At 24.5% G+C, this 24,746-nt stretch overlaps 2 protein-coding genes across 2 annotated transcripts; one reads left to right on the top strand and one right to left on the bottom strand.

The window, feature by feature from the left end:
• Window positions 1-1,863: 1,863 nt before the first annotated feature.
• On the top strand, window positions 1,864-5,316 carry LOC128966143 (probable helicase senataxin). Its single transcript, XM_054312957.1, has one exon. The coding sequence runs from the start codon at window positions 2,029-2,031 to the stop codon at window positions 5,314-5,316; it is 3,288 nt and encodes a 1,095-aa protein (XP_054168932.1). The 5' UTR covers window positions 1,864-2,028.
• Window positions 5,317-5,545: 229 nt separating this feature from the next.
• Window positions 5,546-8,024, bottom strand: LOC128966023 (DNA repair protein XRCC1-like). The gene is made up of 6 exons (XM_054312824.1): window positions 8,007-8,024; window positions 7,810-7,894; window positions 7,276-7,698; window positions 6,558-7,198; window positions 6,342-6,458; window positions 5,546-5,914 (listed from the first exon to the last, which is right to left on the bottom strand). Exons 2-6 carry the CDS (start codon window positions 7,858-7,860, stop codon window positions 5,581-5,583), a joined length of 1,566 nt encoding a protein of 521 aa, XP_054168799.1. The 5' UTR covers window positions 7,861-7,894; window positions 8,007-8,024; the 3' UTR covers window positions 5,546-5,580.
• Between the last annotated feature and the right edge of the window lie 16,722 nt (window positions 8,025-24,746).

The raw sequence follows: 24,746 nt of genomic DNA, 5'->3' as shown, positions 1-24,746 counted from the left end.
TATTTTTAACAGATTATTAAATTAATGTAATTAACAACAAAAAAAACTTTAAAACATTTCACATGACTTTTCAAATATATAAATTACATATTTTGTTTAAATAAATATATTGCTAATAATTAATATAAATAATTATTGATATTTATAATTATTTCATAATATATTTCAATAATTTTTATTTTTGAAAACTTTCATAACTTAATCATAAGTCATATATAAAAATCTGGTAAAATCTGCTTTAATCCAAATAATTAAATTAAATATTTAATTAATTAATTAAAATATTTTATTTTATCTGATAATACTATTCAATATCATAATTTAATATTCAACGAAATTATAATTATAATTATTATTATTACAGTATTTATTTAGTATTATTTAAAGTTAAATTAAATTTATTTATACAATAACTATATTAATATGCTATCAGTATTATAAAGTTATAAAAATTTTTATATCAAAAAATCAATTTATATATATATATGACAAAAAATTTTATTAATTAAAATATAAGGTTATTATGAATTACTATTGATTTTTTTTTTATTGAATTGAATATTTAAATAATTTGATTATAATTGATTAAAATACAAAACTATTAATTATAATATCATATATGTGTGTGTATGTGACATATATCATCAATTTGCCTTGGTCAATGTTTAAAATAGTATAAATAGCACATAATTTAATCAAACATATTAACAAAACATACATAGTTTATAATGTTTATGATTATTAAAAAAAATAATTATCATATGATAAGTTTAATGACATTTAAATTATTTTTATAATCAATAATCAATTAAAAAAAAAATAAATATTGTACAAACATTGTATATTATCAATAACAAAATAATTATTACTAAAAAAATTATCAATGACAAATAAAACTAAAAGTTTTTTTTTTGAATGTTTAAATTGAATATTATTTTTATAAATAAGATAATTTAACTTTAGTAATTTATAAAAAATGTGTAAAAATATTATACTATATTAAAATTGGTTATAAATTATTAATCAATTTATGCATTAAAAAACTTTTAAAACATTACATACATTTTTAACTAATTTATAATTAATTTTATATAATTTAATTTATTAATAGTAAAAAAGTTATAAAAATAATTTACAAAACACTATAATTTGATTGATTTAGTATTTTTAAAAAATATTAATTTTTCTCTAATAAGCAAAAATTTATTTATTTTTTTAATAAAAAAAATATATCAATAATACCTGTATATACAGTAAATTTAGTAAAGTTTAATTTTAGCTAGATTAATTTTTTGTTTAGTAAGTAATATATAGAGAGAATATACTGTATATTGTATGTTGAATGTATGTTACCATGGTAGTTTTACAACAAAAAAATTAAACTTCATAAATTACAGTATAATAAATTATTTTAGTAATAGATTTTATTATCAGTAATATACAAATAATTATCTACTTTTTTTTGGCGCAATTTTACTAATAATTATTTAAAATATCAGTTATAACTATATTACAAATACAATATGTTTAGCAATAATTATTTTTTTTTAAATATAATAATAATAGTTAATAATAATACTAATTATAATTAATGTTAATTTACTAAATAAATAAATTTAAATAAATAGTAATAAATAATTTTTGATTAAAAATATATATAATTAAATATATAATTTAAAAAATTTTTATTTCAATTTTGAATTATATATAAAGTTAGCGTCACTTATGTATTGCGAAAAAAATACTATTAAAACTAATATTTCATTCAAAAAAAAAAAATAAAATAAAAATATTATTATTAATGTATTTCAATAGTGATTCGTAAACATTGAATAGTTTTTTATTATTATTTGTCAAATGTTTTACTTATTATTTTTGTTTATTATTTTTTTTTGTTGTGACTAACAATCAATCAATCAGTCAATGCTTTTTTGATTATCACTATAGTGTTGACCACCGATTGTGACCAACGATTGTGATCACCACAAGTTTAATGCAGACGAAGAAGAAGATATCATAACCATAACAATGAATGGACAACAATATGTCGTCGATTACAATGATTTGATGTCTTCGGACGATTCAAGCGATGATAATTACAACTATCTGACAGCTCTGGACAATATCAACTGGAAGTGTCAGCCGATTACAGCAGCCGACGACGATGACTACGACACCGATATCAATAATACTACAACCGATAGACTGGCGGCGGCGACGGCAAACACCAATGGACGGCAAACGACAACAACCAACAACAGGCCAGCCATTGCCGTCAATAGCCGAAGTAACCGAACAGATGGTCTATTGAGAGATATGATGGCATCCAATAAAGATAGTAATAATGTCGTCAAAAATAAGACAACAACGATGACGACGACGACGACTAATGATAATAACAAGAAAGACGGTGTCGTCGGCGTCGGTAATCATACACAACAACAACAACAAGATATTGAAAACAATGACCACATGGAAGAAGACATTGACATTGCTATCCCTACTGTCGTCGTCGCTGACAATAGACGTGTTGATGATAATAGACGTGACAATAGAGCTAATGATAATAGAAGTGATAATCGAGGGATCAATAGTATGGGTACTACTGATAGACCTAATGGTAGTAATAATAATAATAATAATAAAAGACAAAAAATTACAACTAATGTCAAACAAAGTGAGTATTCAGTTCAAGAAGTGTTGAACCGAAAGAAAGCCAATCACGAGAAATGTGTGGTCAATAACAACAAGAAGACTGATCTGAATCGTGTCGTCCAAAGTGAACGTACATTTGGTAAAGCTTTTTCGCCGACAGTCTATGCACCCGAAGTACCGGTAATGAGAGGTCCGGTACCGCCATTGACCGGTCTGACCGGTAATAAGCGACGATCGTTGACACTCAACGAAAATGTCTGCGAATCCAAATACAGTCCCGATTCAGTGTTGGCCATCATATTGGACTGGAATACCAAATGGCTATCCGAATGTGTGGCCAACGAAGTGCCGCCACCGTTGAGTCCATACGGCGACGGATGCGGTGTACAGATATCCTACGACTCACTCGAAGAATACCAATCAGCTTACATACCGTTATTATTGTTTGAAACGTGGGCTCAAATATTTGATGAGTTCAACAATAGTAAATCCAGACAACAATCCCAACAACAACAACAAACATATCGGGCAGTGATTAATCCGGAATATTCATCTGATGAACATTTTATTACCATTAGTTTCCAGACACTAGCGCACAGATCTAAGCTGAAGACCCAGTGTTATCCTACTGAAGGTCATCTAATTATTGTCGATCTGGTCATCGATATCGGTGCCAACAATGAAAAACGAAAGATATCGGTGTTCGGCTATGTTAGCGACTATTCAAAAGAACCGATAACACCGACAACAATGACATTCCCGGGTCTAGCAGTTTCAGGTAAAGGATCAAACAATCAGATGCTACTGAAGTATACAGTGTTTTTGATGGCCAAACCATTGAGGCTTAACTGTAAAGAAGGTATTACTTTTCGCGATGTCTACTATCTGAAGCCGACTTTGCGTCAAATTGAACTGATCTCCAGTCTGAACACTTGTCAACTGTTCAAAGACATACTCAAACCGCGATCGTTCACCTGTCAGGTAGTGGTGCCGACAAACATAACAATGGATACGACAAACTTTAACGAATCGCAAATCCGGGCAATTCATGGCAGCTGCGAAATCATTAGCCGTCCCTACGCTGTTCCCAAAGTACTGCTAATACAGGGACCGCCGGGTACGGGAAAGACACATACGCTTATAGGTATAATCAAACGTATTTACATGAAATGCGATTCAGTGGACCGATTGCCGCGAATATTGATCTGTGCGCCGTCTAATGGTGCCGTCGACGAGATTACCCGACGACTCTATAGGGAACGGGAGTTTCTTAGGCGACACAAGTGTCGCCGAGCGCTACGCTGTGTACGAGTGGGTAAACCGTCGCAAATGCACGAAGAAGTACGTAAGATATCGTTGGACGCCCTCATCGATGATAATATGGAAAAAGAGGTTAAGAAGTTGACTGATGAACGTAACAAACAGATGAAAGATATTGAAAAAAGGATATCGCAGTTGGAACAGGAAAATGCCAATCTTCGGGTAGAAAATCGTAAACAAGAACTGCTGAGGAATGACAAAGAGATGGCCGATTTGGTTATCAAATTGGAAAAACTGAGTTCTTCGCGAACAAAGACTGTCGAACACAATAAGAATCGAATAAAATTGGAAATTATGGACAAAGCGGACATTATTTTGGTTACATTGAATAGTAGCCATTCCTCGTCGATAGAGACACTGTACCACAACTACCGGGAGGGGACGTTCAACTGTGTTATCGTTGACGAAGCGTCGCAGTGTAGCGAACCGGAACTGTTGATGCCGTTGGCCTATCGGATGACCAAAATGATACTCATTGGTGATCCGAAACAATTGCCGGCCACTGTTATCTCGAAGAAGGCCCACAGTCTCCGATTGGGTCGATCGTTGTTCGAACGGTTTTTCGACTTTTTTGCCGATATTGAACGCAAAGAACCCGACCATAAGTCGCCGATACTGATGCTCAACGAACAGTACCGAATGCATCCGCAGATTTGCGAATTTCCATCGCAACAGTTCTATTCGTCACTGTTGAAGACCAGCGATAAGCTGAAGAATGCTCGCGATTTCAAACTCAAACCGTACATTGTTTTCGATGTTACCGATACTGTCGAAAATAAATCCGATCCGACAAACAAATACAACGAATTGGAAGCCGAATTTGTTTTGCGAGTGATCAACATTATCGATAAGATCTTAATACCGAAATCAGTATCCAGTAGTGGTGGCGGCGGCAGCGGTAGCGCCGCCAATGGTCATCGATATAGTGTCGGTATTATTACACCATATAGTGGCCAGAAAAATTTCATCAACCGAAAACTAGAGAACAAACATTTGAATATCAATATCGATGTCAATACTGTCGATGGATTTCAGGGCCAGGAAAGGGATCTGATTATACTGTCCTGTGTTCGGGCATTTGATAAACAAAACAATAGCAACAACTCATACAATAGTATAGGTTTTATGAATTCATTGCAGCGGATGAATGTCGCCCTCACGAGAGCCAAATACACGATGATTGTCTGTATATCTGGTCGATCCTTGGAGTGCGACCCGAACTGGAAGGCACTTATCGATAATGCCGTCAAACGGATTACAAGATATAAGGTTCCGTCGACTCTGGGCGAAGACAAACTGAAAAAAATGCTTAAAACTATTGAACTCATTGATTGTGATTAGTATAATGTCATTATAAAAAAAAAAATCATAAAAATTAATTAATTACATTAATTATATATATATATTGTTAAATAATTAATAATAATAATAATTCATACACTTTGGATTTAAACAAAAATATTTATAAATAACATTAGTATTATTATACAAAATATTTATTAAATTTATTAACCATTAATATTAAGAGAGAGAGAGAGAGAGAGAGAAAATAGATAAACTTTTATATATATATATATATATATATCGGTAATAACTACGGTACTACTAAGTTCCAGATGTGGCCGTCAATTCGTTATCGGTGTCCATATCGTAGATATCGTCGTCATTATTCATATCGATATCAATACCTGATTGTTGTGCTGACGATGGTTTACCATTGTTGTTGAGGTCATCATCACACTTGTTAGTAGTTGAGGTAGTATTGGTGGTATTATTATTATTCTTATTGAATCCAATAACTTCTTGTACTTGATCTTCTTCATCGTCGTCAATATATTGAATACGTTTTCTTTGTTTCTGATTAGTTATCGGCGGTTCGTCCTCCGCTTCGGGTTCCGATTCATCAGATTCGGGTCCATTATATTTGCCCAAAATATAACTTGATTATCACAACAGAAAAAATAATTTTTAAAAAAAACTTAATTATTACCGTATACCGCGATCTTATCGGACCAGGTCCTATAAAGTAAAACGTGTCCTTAAATGTCACGAAATAGGACCATGGTAACCGGTTGTTTTTTATAGTTACTAAATTTAGGACCACTATTGATGTATCGGTTATATTATATTTTATTTGTGTTGACATCTATAATTTGAGTCCCGGTAATTATTATTTATTTAATGATTATATGAATTGTTAACAAAATAGGACCGGGAGGTCCTATTTTGTCATACATTGGACAGGGGGTCCTATTTTGTCATCATATAGGACCATAGATACACGGTAATTTTCCAAAATCGAATTTAGGACAGGTCCGATAAGATTGCGGTATACGGTACTCGTAATTAAACAAAACATCACTTACTTTCGCCAATAGACTAGTCGTTTCTGATTATAGCAATCTTCGATCCATTTTTCGGTAACAATGCGACCACTTTGTTGTTTGACATCGTTATACTTGGGAGTGTTGATAAAAGCACAGCTGTTTATAATTAAAAAAAAATGGTTATTAAAAAATTTTAAGATTAGCTAAAACTTTTGATATATCATAAAAACAATTATTTTAGAAATTTTTTTTTACATCAAATGAGTACAATTGGGACTCCAATCGGGACTATATTTGGCTCCCATTTTGATGGCCTTATCTCTTAGTTCGCTTCGTTTGGGATTAACATAACCACTCAATGCGATTACAACTTTCTTCATCAACTGATTGAATGGTACATCCGTACGGATTCGTCGCTGTTTTTTCGGTGGCGATGGACCACCAGTACTACTACTACTACTACTACCGGCAACACCGGTATTGCCAGCAGTGGATAATGTCTTATGCGATGGCATGTGTGATGACATCGATGACGGCTTAGTAGTCGTCGCCAGTTTCGGTGTCGTTACTGGTGATGGTGTTGTAGTTGCTTTCGGTTTGTTCGGTGTTGCCTTTGTTGTTGATGATTGTTGTTGACCACCTAAACCGTGACCAACAGCTGTCGACAGTGATCCATAAGTCGGTAAATTTGGTGATGAATTGTTGTTGTTTCGGTTTTTAAATAACGATCCGCCTCTTGTACTGCCAGACTCGTCCGAGTCATCATTTGCCGCCGATCTTAGTCTAAACGGTCCGATGTTTAATGTTGAAGATGATTGGGCAGTCATTTCTTCGTCATCATCATCGGTAATCTCTTTGGTATTGAACCGTATGAATGACAATCCGTAGCCAATTGTCTACAAGTAGTAGTAGTAAAGTAGCGGTAAAATTGTCGGATGAGATGACTAACTAAATCAAATTATTAATACCAAACCTTATTGAATGGTTGAGTGCAGACAATCTTAAAGCGGTTCCACTTTTCGTTCCGTGAATTGGGCGACAGTTTATCATTGGGAAAGTTACGGATTCGGCTACTGTTGTTGTTGCCATCATTGGCTGTAGCGGTGGCGGACAGTGATGACAGTGCCTTACTTTCCGACGGTGTCATAAACGACGAAGTGGACAACAGTACCTGAAACTTGCATTTCGGATCCGTTAGGGTGTTGGCCACAAAAACTTCGACAAACGCTGAACAATCGTTGCCAATCTCGATGTTGTCCACTCGATAGCCGCCACCGCTGCCGTCATCGTTGTCCGCGTCCAATACGATTGAAGCCGTTTGTTGCCAATTGTGACACTTCCACGATCTGTAGTCTTTTGTCTTATTCAGCAGATTGTTGGCCACCAATTGGTTGGCCTTTTTTTTAAATATATCGGGAAAAGTATACAAAAAAAACAGATTTTAAAAAACTTTTTTGTTTTTTAATGTTTCGGACGACATATGTGTCCTAAAAAACCATTGACTGACCACATCTTCCGATGAAAACTCCGAGACCCGACTGAAGCTGATCTGTGGCATCGCTTGAAACAGTAGTAGTGATATTGGATTTAAACTGTTTGAATGAAATGTTTTTTTTTTTAATTAAATACTGTTTTAAAAAAAAATTAAATCAATTATAATAACATCAAAAATATTTCATCAAAAGAGCGCAATATTTACTATACATTTACAATGTGTTGTCAATACTACTGTATAATAATATCAATACTAAATAACGTAATACTGATTAATACATTGTATTAATACTGTACATACAGTATAATAAATTTAGTATTAATAATATACAGGTATTTGTATTTATTGTGATGAAACATGTATTATAAATAATAAATAAATTGTATTATTATTATTATTATTATTTGATATAACTTTGATATTATCAACAAAAATTAAATAACTGTATATCAATAGCAACTTATTTTTACACAAAAATAACATTCAAAAAACAAAATTATGTTTTACTATATTATATATAAATTACTTAATTTTTTTTAAACATTGAAATCTATATTATAATTAATTAATTAGTTAAAAATTATTTGTTTTGTTTTCAATATTATTAATATATTGGTTATATAATAGTTAAAAAAAATTATGAAATTTTTATAATTATTAATAACAAGAATATTCTGTTAGAAACACAAAAACACAAAAAAACAAAAAATGTTTGACTAAAACATTTCAAAATTCAAATTTAATAACTTTTTATTATTATATTAATCAATCAAAACATTTAATTTTTTTTAATTTAGTAAAAAAATAGGAAATTAGATAATAATTTTTTTTGTATTAAATAAATTTAATAATAAATTTTTTAGTTAATAATAATAATAAACACTTTTTTTTGAACACATTTTTCGCGTAATTTTTTGAATTATTTCATCACTTAATGTAATAAACAAAACATTATTTTAATAAAAACCAAATGTTTTCCAAACAATGTTTGTCACGATTTCTACGACCCGTTTGCCGGCGACGACGGCCGCCGCCGCCGATAACTGGCCGTACGTTTGTCGGCACAAACCTATTCAGTGGCCGTTTGCCCGACACGTCCGCCGCTGCCGCCGCACGACTTCTTCCTGACGACACGCTATCGGTGGCCGCACTTCAAGACTACTTTTGCCGATCACTGGAAACACATTTCCGATTTTCGTCGGACGAAAGCCGCCGAACAACTGGCGTTTGTCGACCGATATTCGGTTCGCAGTTGCGATCGATGGCCGACATCGACAGCACTGTATCGATGGTGGCCTCAAATTTTACCGCCGAAGACATTAAGTTTAATCCGCAGATCTTTGTTCTTCATCCGCGAACACTACGCAAACGACTGGAGATTTTACGGGAATTCGGTTTCCGTCGGCTATCGGTTGCCGCCTCTGAAAGCTGTTTCCGTACTGTTGTCCGCCAGTCGGTGTCATCGCTTCGCGAGAGCGGACTTCTCAACGATTTGAAAAAACCGATTCTTCTCGTCCGTCATCTACTGGACACTGCAGGCGTTGACAACGAGTTTCGGCGGCCAATCGAAAAACATTTTGCAAACAAATCGCTGGATGATATGTCGGTCGACGAAATCCGACGGTCAGCGCTGGCCAAATATATCTCAATACTATTGTCAATCGATTTGGATCGGACGGAGCGGCTAACTGCTGGCCAAAAGTTTGGTAACGTTTCGTTGAGTTTGGTGGTCACGAATGCACTGTTTTTGACCCGCGATATCGGCATGAGTTGCGAACGAATCGCCAAAAACGTTGTTCTGCTGACACTCGATACCCAAAATGCCCGCAATATAGTCAATCGGGCGCCAGTTATCGGCGGCCAATCGACTCGTGAGCTAGTATTTAAATATCCGAAACTGTTGGACACACGTTGGTCGACACTGGAGGCCAACATGAAGCTACTGAAAGAGTCAGGATTTTCCGACAAACAGATAGCATCGGCGGTATCAGTGCTGACGCTGAAGACACGCGAAATCGGTCGGCGAATCGATGAGCTAAAGCTAAACGACGATTTGCGACCATTTATCGGCAGTGATCGCGCCCTACGTATTGTCGTCCAATGGAAGGACGTGTTGACGCGCGTCGATGAGTTGCGCCAACAAAATCTATCGGAGATGACTATGGACTCATTGATTGCGTCCGAACAGTACTTCGAAGGTTTTCGCGAACGACTGACACGCGCCGAACGCGGCCAACGAAGCCGAAAGACAACGTTAGCAGCGTTTGTCAACAACCGTCTCAATCTGGATCTGGACGGTGTCCGACAACGAATCGGTACTCATCCATTGGTTCGGCGATTTTGTGCGGAAAATGCCGAAAAAGTTTGGCATTATCTACACGACGAACAACAGGTTACTGTCGAACAGTTGGCCGAATGTCCGTTTGTTTTCCTATACGATCCGGATGTTGTTCGCAAAGAGTTTACCGATTTGTTCGACGCCACTGATGACCATCATTGCTATGATCGACGACAGGAGACATGTCTGATCCAATTGTTAGTCTATTTTATTGAAAAGAAATTCGGTTTTTCGGGAAACGGTGTCTTTAAATCTGAACCATTGAGTGATGTCCACCATTAAGTCTAGGCGGCGGCTGCGGCTGCACCCGATTATTGCATGACTACACCACCCGAAAAAACCATCCGAGATCTTGAATTTGAATCGACGATTACAAGAGAGAGAGAGAGAGAGCACCTATTGATGAATTGCTGGGACTCAAGAGGAAGGGCTGCTCTGAAAGAGAATCTCATTTTTGGTTTTGAACGGCATATTCATTGATATTTACCGTATATTTAGTGTAAATTTTTTTTGTTTCGTTGACTAAACCAACAAAAAATAGATAATTAAATACTAATGTTTTTTTTCTGGTGTGTATTTTGTATATAATTTATATTTATTTATAATTGATAGTGTAATTAAAAATTTTAGTTTTTTTTATACACATTGTATATACAGTTTAATAATAATAATAATAATAATAAAGTTTTATAACTTAAAAAATTATGAATTTATAGCAAAAAATTTGCTAATAATAACTAACAAATAAAAATTGTGTCGATTTTTTCTATACGATTGTAAATTTAATTATATTAATGCAACAACAAAAATAATAATAATAATTTAATTTTAATATTTAAAAAAAACAAAATATTGTATAAAAATATTTTTTATTTCTTAATCAGCTATAATTTTATTATTATTATTATTGTATATATATTTTTTATTAAAAAAAAAATAATCAATAATATACTACTACTTAAATATAAATAGTGTACTATACTATAAAATATCATTTTTCTTAAAATACAATATGTTTTTCTATATATATCATATAATAAAGTATAAAATTAAATTTATATACAATATTGTCGAGATTTATTAAATTTATATTTTGAGAGTAAATGACAAATTGCTTTCTATGGATAAATTTATATTAAGTAATGTTATATCATATATATATATAGTATATACAGTAATATACAATATATATATACAGTAATATACAATATATATATATATATACAGTAATATACAATATATATATATATACAGTAATATACAATATATATATAAAAAAAATAAATTATTATCAGTTTTTTTTCCATAAAATAAATCTAATAATAATAATAATAATAATAAATAAATTTATTTGAGTTAAATAAAATATGTTTTTTAAAAAATAAATAAATGAGTATTTATTTTTTTTTACTATAAAAATAACCAGTGGTAACAAAATTACTGGGAAATAGACTAAAAAAAACTGTTATTTTTATTTATTTATTTTTTTAAAAATATACAAATCGGAAATCAATAAGCATATAAAAATAAATTGATCTTGTTCAAATACCTAAAAATTTTAATATTGATTTATTATTTGTTGTTGTTGTTGTTGAATATTTTTATCATTTTAAAAAATACTGGATAGTTTTAAAATACTAATTTATTAAAATAAATTATAGTTAAAAATTTATATTGCAATTAATATATTTTGATTTTTTTTTGTTGTTGTTGAAAACATATTGTCTAGAATCTAGATTTTAAGTAAAAATTATTATTATTGTCATTATAAGTATTATTATTATTATTAACAATATTTATACAAAATATTTACACAATTTTATGATTCAAAAATTCATAATTTATTTTTATGTAATTGAAACAAATATTTAAGTTTAATTTATATATATATATATTTAAACTCTACATTTATTATTATTATTATTATTTTATCAGTAGTTTTCTATTCAAAAAATTATTATGAAATACACTTTATAGATAATATGTTGTATTTTATATATAAATTTTGTCACAGATTGTCGAGAGATATATATATATATATATATATATATATATATCTAATATATACTGTACTTTAAATATTATCGTAAACAACGAGTATTATGTTTAATAAACTTTATATTTTATGCAGAAAATTGCATTTTTGTTTTATTCAAGTATTATTATTATTATATAAAATCTATTAAATTAAATCTTTATTCTCTCTCTCTCTCTCTTTCTCTCTCTCTCTCTCTCTCTCTCTCTCTCTCTCTCTCTCTCCTCTATTTATAACTAAACAAATCTTTTCATCCCTTTTCTAATGATATACAATATATATATATATATATATATTACTGTATATATATATTATTCAGTAAATCTATAGTTTAATTTTGTAATATAAAAGCAATTGTAAAGTTTTATAGTTTGATTGCATTTTAATTTAAAAACCTTTAACAACAACAACTGATATAACAGTAGTATTACTTAAACTGTATATACAGTATCATTACATACAGATAGACAACCAGTAATTGCAAACACATATACAAGTAGTAGTTGTGTGTGTTGTGTAATACTGTGTATTATATGTTAAATGAAATAAATGCTACACTTATGTCAACATAAATTTAAGTTTTATATATATATTATATATTTTTTTTATTCAACGAAAAAAACACTGAAAGAGAGAGAGAGACTTTAATACCCGGGTATATACTGTATATATATTTATATCTGGGTTTATAATGCAATAAATAGAGCAAAGCGTATCAAATTGTCACTTAATTTTATTATTATTATTATTATACAGTTTTATTTTATATATATATATATATATATTTATATGTATATATATTATACTGTATTTTTGTGCAATTGTTGCAATTTTTGATTCATTGTTTTAATTGTCACACACAAAAATTTTTTTTGATATATATATATAAATATTATTATTATTATTATTATTGAAAGATATTTGTTTTGCAAACACTGGAAAACTTTTATTATATTTTTTTGTATGAAAAAATTTAACGATTTATTTATTAATTTATAGTTTCATTCAATCAACGATAATATATATATATATTGAATATTTATATAATATATATATATATATATATACATAAAAATCCAATATTATTATTATTATATAAATAATATATACAATGTGAATGATAGAAAAAATAATAATTACAATGAAATATCAAACAAACAAACAAACAATTTAAAAAAAATATATAATAATAATAAAATAAAATCAATAATTATATATAAGTGTCGTCAACAATAATATTATTGATAATAATGAAAACATTGCAAAATTTATGGTATGTGTGCAACCAATTGATGAACACTCGGGTGAACTATACGTATAGTTAGCGCAATGGGTATTAATGAGTAGTCCGCCTCCCGTTACCACTATATTTTGAGCCAACAGTGCAGCGTCTGTTCAAAAATAGATAACAAAATAATGTTTTTTATTTTTTAAAAAAAATAATACATAAATTATATAACAATATATATCAATCAACTGTCCAAAATCAACTGGACCATGGTCAACAATTTTTTTCAATAAAAATTTTATATATATACAGTTTATATATATATATATATATATATATATATATATATATATATATATATATTATATAGGTATATAATTTTGTATATAATAATAAAAAAAACCTACCCTTTCCACAGTTTTGTAGTACAGAGTCATATGTACACAATCGATGACTATCGAAATTGCTATAAAATAAATATCAAATATATACAGTTTATATATATATATATAATAGAAATCAATATAAACTTATATATATATATATACAGTATATATTGTGTAAATTCATATCAATAGTATTATTATTATTATTATTATTATTATTATTATTATTATTATTATTATTATTATTATTATTATTATTATTATTATTATTATTATTATTATTATATTATGTATCGATTATCTCTTACAAATTAATTGCTAATTTAATTAAGTTATATACAAGTAATATCATATATAGTATATATACAATATATTGTAGTAATGTATATAATATTAATTCTCAGTATAATTTGTTTTATATTACTGTATTATATTATCATATGATAACATTATTATTATTATTATTGAACTAAATTAATAAAAGCAATTAATTGTATTATATATATATTTTTTTCTATTAGTAATTATAATCCTATAACTTATAAGATCTCTATATATATTATACATAAATAAAATAAAATTTTATATTTATTTCTTTGAATTTTATGTATTCATATATATATATATATATTTTATTTATTAATTATTTTTTAAAATTATAAATAAATATTATCTTAATTGAAATTCTAAAAATTATTATCTAATAATAATAATAATAAAATCATTAATAAAATTATATAATTAAACTATTTTTAAAAAATCACTAAAATTAAGCAGAATTATATATATATATTTCTATATTTATAGCTTTATATAAATATATTAAAATAATTTTTATAATACTATTTTTAGTTTTTCTAAGATATCTAATTAATTTCTTAATTATTTTTAGCATGAATTTAATTTTTACAAATTAATTTTACCAAAAAAATATATATTAATTATAATTTTTCTATATATATATAAATAACAACATATTCTAAACTGACAATACTATTCAATATAATTTATATATATATTTATATATAAATACTAAATGAAATAAAATACGATATATTAAATTTTATTATATTTATTAATAATATATTTTATCAAATGTTTCAACACATTTGAAAAATTGATGAAATATTTGTTTGTTAGTTTTTTGCTAGAAAATAATTTGTTAAAATATTTAATAATTATATAAATTTCTACATATCTGCAAAATCTTAAGTGCTATTAAGTGTATAAATATACTGTATATTCAATATGTGTATATATATATAAGTGTATAAAAATATTCACTATTAAGCTTTTAATAATATAACAAACAATTCAAATAGTTATTTAAATATTTATATAAAATAATATTCTATAACACTATTTATATATATATATATAAAATACTGGTAATAGTAGTAGAGATACTTTAATTTAATGTAAATTATTTTTATATATACACACAAATAAATCAATAATTGAATAATAAATATATAAATAATTTTAATTTTTACCAATAATTTTAGTTTTATAACTATTATATATATATATACTGTATTTAATTAAAACAAAATCAATTGTCTATAATAATAATAATAATATATCATAAATCATCTATTTAATAAAGTTATTTAAAAAATATATTGTATATACTGTATATCAGTTTAATCTCATGTTTACATTAATCCTATAAAGTGAATATATATATATATTTATAACTTACACATTAAAAAACTTGACAAAAATGCTGTTATTATAATTACTAATTATTATAAATATTTAATGACTATGATTTTTTTTTATATTACCTAACTATTCAATTCAAATTATTCTATACAATAAATTATACTAAAAATTATACTAAAAATAGATAATGAGATATAAACACAAAAACCTATTAATAAAATGATTCACAAATTATATATATATACAGTACAGTATATTTATATATAATTTACATACATTACACATACAGTGTATAATAAACTAATAGTATTTTATAGTAATATAATAATACATACAAAAAAATAACTAATTGTTTTTTTTTGTTGGTTAGTTTGTTTGTTGAGATAAATATCAGATCAGATAAATATAAATAAATTCTGTGAATAATTATATTTAAGTAATAAATTAAATTATAGTTTCTCAGTGTGTTATATATGGCACATATGTGTGTGTGTGTGTGTATGTATGTATGTATGTGTGTGTGTATGTATGTGTGTGTGTTTGTATATGTATGTATGTATGTGTGTTTGTATATGTATGTGTGTATGTATGTATGTATGTGTGTGTATATATGTATGTATGTGTGTGTATATATGTATGTATGTGTGTGTATATATGTATGTATGTGTGTGTGTGTGTGTATGACATACCAGCACCAGTATTTGATTTGTGTCGGTTGGTCCTCATGTGAATGTTTATCCAATTGTTTATAGTATCGATCCGTACAGTATTTATAGTGATCCTGATATCGATGATAGCACTCGGCGTGTCTTAAGTACTCTGTGTATGTATATTGGATGGGATGGGATGTGATATATGTATGTTTGAATGAGTTAATGTAATTTTAATGTATTTAAACGGGAAAATAATCAAAATACACAAAACACACAACACATAGATAGACATAGTCGGGTGGGTTAGTGGTAGTTGTAATATAAATATATAGAAAATAACTGGTCATTAGTTATCATTAGCCTATCATTATTTTGCGTGCAATAATAGTTCAGTCAAATAGAGAGAGAGAGAGAGAGAGAGAGAGAGAGAGAGAGAGAGAGAGAGAGAGAGAGAGAGAGATAAATAGATGGATAGATAGATAGAGAGAGAAAGAGAGATAAATAGATAGATAGATAGAGAGATAAATAGATAGATAGAGAGAAAGATAGATAGATAGAGAGGGGGAGAGAGAGAGATGGAGTGATAGATATATATAAAAGAATGAATAGATAGATAGATAGATAGATAGATAGATAGAGAGAGAGAGAGAGAGAGAGAGAGAGATAGAAAGAGAGAGAGAGAAAGTTAAGCAAAAGCCAAAAAACGACTTCAAATATATATAAAACAAAAAACAACAACAAAAAAGACTGAAAAACCTTTTCTGAACGGCGAGTGTTTAGTACAGAGATCTCTAATGAGATGTTGAGTGCCATTAGTCATAGCCTGGTATTGAAACTGTGAATTCAAGTCAAGACATCGCCTAATGAATGTATTGACACAATCGACCGCTTCAGACAACTTACTATTTATTTATATATATATATATATATATATATATATATATATAAGACATTATTATTATTATTATTATTATTATTATTAGACAAATACTAAGTACTAGTATAAGACATAACACAACATAACATATATAAATCCTTTAACTATTATTATTATTATTATTATTACTGTATTAATGTATTACTCTTATTAATCATTGAAAACAACTGCACTTAACTCCTTAACAAAACTATAGATACATTCATTTACTATATATATATATATATATTATTGTAACTTATATACTATACAATCAACAGATTTATACAATCAATATATATATATATATATCTAATACTATTTGAACGATCAGTAGTTAAGTGGCACTTATTATCTAATAATTGCTTCTTTAAAAAAATAATAAATTTTTTTTTGCTATTATTTTCATACATATCCTAACATTCAATTAGGATATAATTACTAACTTACTATCAATCAATTGTATACTACAAAAAATAAAATCTATTTCAGAAAAAAAATTGTCAAAAAAATAAATTCCTATCAATTGATTAAATTTTTTATTTATGTTTTTTTGTGTTTTAAATTAATATATAAAAAAATTACACGTATTTTTTTATAACTCACGCGCAAAGTTCGTCTAAATGTTCCTCTTTGTGAGCAAATGCCATATTTTCATCGTTTGTCAAAATTTTCAATTTATTCATACATTGACTTAAATCGACACAATTATCTTGACTTAAAACCATTAGTAAAAAATCTGTACAACAAAAAAAAATAAATCAAATCATTTATATATTAAATAATTTTATATATAAAAAGTTATTAGTATTAAATTATTTATTAAAAAAACGTATGGTATTTCATAAAATATAATAAAATGTAAGAAATAAAAATTAATTTATTTCTATAAATAGCGTATTATAAGTAATTTTTTTTTAAATAAGTATTTATATAATAACTCTTAATATAATAAAATCTCAAGTATTTAATAGTAGTAGTAGTAGTAGTAGTAGTAGTAGTCGTTTGTTTTATATATGAGTTTAAATCATGCAATTTATGTCATAATATAACAGAGTATATAATATATATATATATATTTTATATAGAGTATAATATATAATATAATAGTTAATTATGGCTATTAAATAATTTATGTTTTTTATACATATATACGAGTACAGTATAATACAGTAAATACAGTCTATTTAATATATTAAATATTATAAATTATATTCAGTAGTAAAATTAATAAACATAAATTTTTTTTTTAAATGTTATATTAATTAAATTATAAAACAATTTTCTTTCCAAAATATAATAAAAGTTAAATATATTATATTATTATTATTATTCACTAAATTTTACTTTGATATTCATTAAAAATTAATTTAAAATTTTCAGTATTTAAACAGTCAAATAATGATAATTTACAGTAAAATTTATATATAGTATTGTTTGTTTGTTTAAAATAATTAATGCCAATCTCTCTCTCTCTCTCTCTCTCTATTTGTTATTAACCTTGGATATTTAAGTCTAGCCCACCAAAAATAATATATATATATATACTGTATATTGTATATATATAAAGCTCGTTTAGTTTAATTTATTTAATTAAGTTTGCAATTTATATTTAAGTTTGCAATTTATTTTTATTTATCTATGTGTGTCTACTAATGTATTAACTTAAAACTGTATAAACTTTTATATATATATATATATATATATATATATATATATATATATACAGTATATATATATATATAGTATATACTGTATACTGTATTTATCCATTATATAAGCTATTGTGTTAGTCCAACTATATGTAAAATGATAAGACATTCAACAACAACAACAACAACAACATCAAAACATTTATGTGAAAACTTAATACTAAGTGATGGATAAAATAGAAATTTCCTCTAATACAAAATTTCTAGGAAAGTTTCTCTCAGGAATAAATTTCTATATATGCTAAATAGTGTATTGTTTTTTTTCAATAATAACAAATCAGAAATTTTTTTTTTTATAGAAACTTTCCATAAATTTCACTATTATTTTTTAAAGAAATTTCTCATTATTTTGACAACACTGAAAATTGTATGTAAAAAAATAGTACAAAAATAAATTTTATATAAATATTTTAGAGAAATTACATATATATAAAACTAATAGAATATATTTACAGTATTTGTATTAAAAATATTAATAATATATATAAATAAATAAAATTTTGTTTGATTTTTAAATAATAAAATATTTTACACACAGTTTTATTTGGGAAATAAGTAAATAAATATATTTTATTACTGTATCTATAAATAGAAATATAAATATATATATATTTATTATTATTTGAATATTTCGACAACTTGTAAAATACTATATATATATATATATATATAGTATTTTACAAGTATATACTGTATATATATATATATTGAATATTCAATATTCAAACATTTAATATAAAATAACGGCTAAAAAAATTATATTTAGATATTAAAAAAATAAAAAAATAATAATATTTTGTAGATTAAAATCAATTTTGTTTTTATTTTGCTTTTGTTATTATTAAATGTAATCATAAAATTTTAATTAGATTTTTTTAAAAAGAAAATATAAATTTATTTTGTATAGAAAATAAATATTAAATTACATTACATTAGTTATTTTATTAGAAGCTAAAAAAAATTAGCATTTAATTAGATATAAATTTATAAAAAAAAAATAAAAATAATTAATGTACTGTAAAACTTATGTATATAAATCTATACATATGTATATAAAATTTATTTTTATTTCTAGATTTTATGTATAAATTTTCATAGACCCCCAGTATTATGCAAATTTGCAACAAAAATTTTTATTACTGTAGTTATGTATCATTTGATTATTATTATTAATATTATGTATATAAAATATATATATAATTTATTGATAAATTAATAATCTTTATAAATAAATAAATATTATAAATATTATTAATATAAATTATATGTGATTTTTATTTTATATCACTAATATAGAGTCAGTAAATACAGTATATATATCAATATATTGATACAGTAGCAAAAAAAACATTAAGTATTATTATTATTACTACTATTATTATACTGTATATTACTATACAGTTTATATACAGGTATGAACAGTGGAAATTATTATTATATATACAGTACACTATATATTATATACAGTAATATAATCAATAAATTTCTACAATACATATATATATATTTATTTATTTGGTATATAATATTATTTTGTGTGATAATAATATTTTTCTCAACAAATATATATTCAAGAGCACACACACACACATTATTCTAACATTATAATATTTAAATTATTTTTATAAAATAAATATTTCATAATAATAATAATAATAATAGTTGTTTTTAGTATTATAATAAACATGTTTAATGCATATCCACATTACTTATCTATTTGTCAACTAAAAATCATATCAAAAAAATAAATTATTCATGATGATATCAGTTTTTAATTTAATATTTATTATAAATTAATAGTATATATATATTATTATAATAATAAAAATTTAAATATAATATAATTTTATATATATATATATTAATATATAACTACTACTACAACTAGATCTAGTAGTAGTAGTAGTAGTAGTAGTACTTCTATCACAAAATTTTGCATATTTTAGTTATTATTATTATTATTATTATTAACCATAAATTAATAAATAATTATTATACTAATAAATTAAAAGCTCATTTCCAGTAATTTATATAAATTTTTTTTTGTTATTCAAAACTAATTTATGGGGATTTAATGTTAAAAATTTTTGTATTGTTGGTTAGACACAAATTATCATATTTTCAACAAAAAATGTGCTAAACTTATAATTACTATAATTATTATTATTATAAATTGTTTTTATCGTGAAATATATTCAAAAAATTTCATGAGAATTTCATTACTATTTTTAATATATTTTTTTGTTTATTTTTTAATTTAATAATTTATTTTATATCGTTGTATAAAATTCTGTTTAAAATCACATTTATCTTATAATAATAATAATAATAATAAAAAGCTTGCGTGTATTTAAACTGTTTAATATAATATATATATATAACTAATTAAATGTTAAATCTAACAAATGTATAGATAAATAATAAAAAGCATATTATAAGATAATATATTTGTTTTTTGTTTATTTATATTATCTATATTTTTAATCATATTAATTGATAAATAATTCACTGAGCATTATATAAAAATAAGATATAATTATTATATTATGGTTTTAGTAAATATATATATATATATATATATATATATATATATATATATATATATATCATATAATATATAAAACATATGACTAAAAGGGTTGTCAAAAAAGTATATTCATAATCTCTAATAATAAATATAAAATATATTTATATATATATATATTTACTAAAATTATGATATAATAATTATTTAATGCATTTATTCTATAGGGTTATAATACACATTAATACTTAGAATAATAATAATAAATTGTGTTTTACTAATAAAACCACTGGAAATAAAAAAAACAAATTTGGCTTTAAATTAAAATCTCTATAATATTGTAATAATCGCTGGCATTATTAATATCTCTCTCTGAAATTAAATATTTAGATCAGTTTTTGATAGTTTTTTTGTTGTTGAAAATCTAATACATAAACATGATATATGATATATCATTTATATACTATAGATATATATATATATATATATATGAAATATAAAGTATATTAATACTAATTAATTAGGTTTTATATATGCGATATATTATGTCATTAATGATTACTGTTTGATATTATCTCATTAGGCATATATACACACATAAATATACTACTATACAATATATATATGTATATATATATGTTTGTATATATATATGTGTGTGGGTACAGTATATATATATATATATATATATATATACAGTATATTAATTAGTGTTGGCAAAAAAGAGAAATTTATAAAATAATAGAGAAATTTCTAGAAAGTTTCTAAAAGAAATTTCTATTTATGGGATCCCCATGGTTAATTTTGTTTTCTCGATATTTGTTATCTTTAACATTGTTTTTATAAGTAATATTTAAATATTAGTATTAGTATTTTAATTATTAATTAAAGTAAAAATTTATTTATTAAAAACTATTATATAATAAAATGGTGAATAAAATTTTACAAAACTGATTATTATTAAATAATTATAATTATTTATATAAGTATCCCATTTGTACAGTAATCTACATTATATAGTATAATATTATATGTATAGTAGTGTCTCATTAATATATTTATAGTTTTACAATATCTATAGATATGGGGATCCCATAGTATACCAAAAAAAGTTAAATTTCTATAGAAATTTATTCATGAGAAACTTTCTAGAAACTTTCTCAGGGAAATTTATTAGAAACTTTCTATTTGCCCATCTCTAATATTAATGCTTCAAATATTTACATAATATGACAACAAAAAATATTAAAAGTCAGTAAATTTTTTCCTTAAAGTATATAAACTACTTATATATCTATCTATAATATAATGTGTGAGTGATAAATAAATACCAATTTCTAGACAGTATATGTACTGTTAAAAAAATATAAGCTTTTAATGTAGTTTTAAAATATTCACATCATTTTTTTACTTTATATGTTTATATATATATATATATACTATATATATATAGTATGTATAGTTAACTGTATAGTAACACTACAACAACAAAAATCTTCAACAACAAAAAACTGCTGTACTTTAATAATAAATAATTTAACTTAAATTTATATTATATATACATACAATATATATATATATATAAGTATAGTATATATATATATATATATATATATATCGTAATATAGTGTACACTAAAAGTAATGTTTAGAAAATTTTGCGAATACATTGTAAATTTATTTTTATTTATTTTGGTATTTTTTGTATGTATACAATGTATACTATACATTTAATATTTTATATTAAATCACCCTTTATATATATATATAATATTAAAATATATATATATATATAATAGGATATATATTATAGTTTGAGAGTGGGTATCATAGCAATATTGAAGTCAAAACATTTTTTTAATATCAACAAAAAATTCATATATATATATATATACGGCACTAATATATAATACACGGGTTATTAATGAGTTAAATAAAATTTTTATATTTTTCTAATACCATATATACTGTATATATATATAGGTAGAAAAAATTATATTAAAAAAATAACTAATTAAAATGCATTAAGCATAACCCACACACACACACACACACACACACACACACACACACACCAACCATTATAACACAACAAAATATAATAATGATTTTTTAAGTCAATAATATTTTATATATATATATATACTGTATGTGTGTTTGAATTTACCGTAAAACGCCTTTCAGATGAATATATTGAGAAAAACAATATAAATATATATATATATATATATACTATATTTATATATTACTGCTCTAAATATGTTTTATATATATATTTAAATCCGTAATTTAATTATAATGCAAATAAACAAATGCTATTTGAAATGCTTGAATAATTTATTTTAAAATTACATGAAGTTTTTTGTTGTTTGTTTGTTTGATTTTTCAACAACAAAAAAAACTGTTTGTTTATTTGCTTTTTCTAAAAATCTGGTATTATATGCCCAAAAAATCGTTTATTTTTCTTTATTGAAATGTTATATAATATTATAATAATAATAATAATAATAATAATTCAATTCAGTTGTCTCTTTTCAATATATATTTATATATATATATATATATATTTGATGAATTTATTTATGACTATATTATATAAATATTTTAATAATATTCAGTTTATACAGTATATTATCAATAAAATAATTTTATATAATTAATTTTTAAAAATATTTATACAGTATTCAATAGTTATATATTTATTTTTACTTTCTTATCAGATTAAGTTAATAACAATAATAATAAAAAATCATGGCATTATTTTTATTTATTTATATATTTTTTAAATAAAAAAATATTTAAAAGATTAAACTAAAGTTTAGTAAATCAAAAATCAAAAAATATTTTAAAAACTTTTTTTTATAAAAATATTTATATATATATATTTATGTATTAAATATGCTTACCTGAGATCACAATAAATGTTATGATAATAACTATAATGAGATTCATTGTGCAAATAATACTCTCTCTCTCTCTTTCTCACTATTTTCTCATGAGATTATATGAGAGAATATATATATATATATTTATATATTCTTATAATAATAATTTTGTTTAACAAAAAAAATAATAAATATAAAAAAATATTTATTAAATACAATCAAAAACTATTATATTCTATATAATATAAACAGTGAATACATTATTATTATTATTATTAAACTAAGATTTTTTTTTTAAAGACTACTTAAAATGAATAATTAATATTATTATTTTTTTTGTTGTTTAATATCATTATATTGTAATTATTATTATTATCATTATTATTATTATTTAACAACTATTTATTTAATAAAAAAATTCACACACACATAAAACATTTAGGTATATTAAAAATCGCAACAATTGTTAAACGTAATTATAGATGTTATCTATCTATATATATATATATATTTTATATATATATATATATATATTTATATATATATATATATAAGCTAAATGATGTCGACAAACATAATAAATAAAAAAAACCCGAAACTACACTCTA

Source organism: Oppia nitens, unplaced genomic scaffold (genome assembly GCF_028296485.1).
Source record: "Oppia nitens isolate AA-2021 unplaced genomic scaffold, nextdenovo-longstitch-racon4-pilon3 scaffold19_pilon_pilon_pilon, whole genome shotgun sequence".
NCBI lineage: Eukaryota > Metazoa > Arthropoda > Arachnida > Sarcoptiformes > Oppiidae > Oppia > Oppia nitens.
This window is presented reverse-complemented; position numbering and strand designations above follow the sequence as displayed.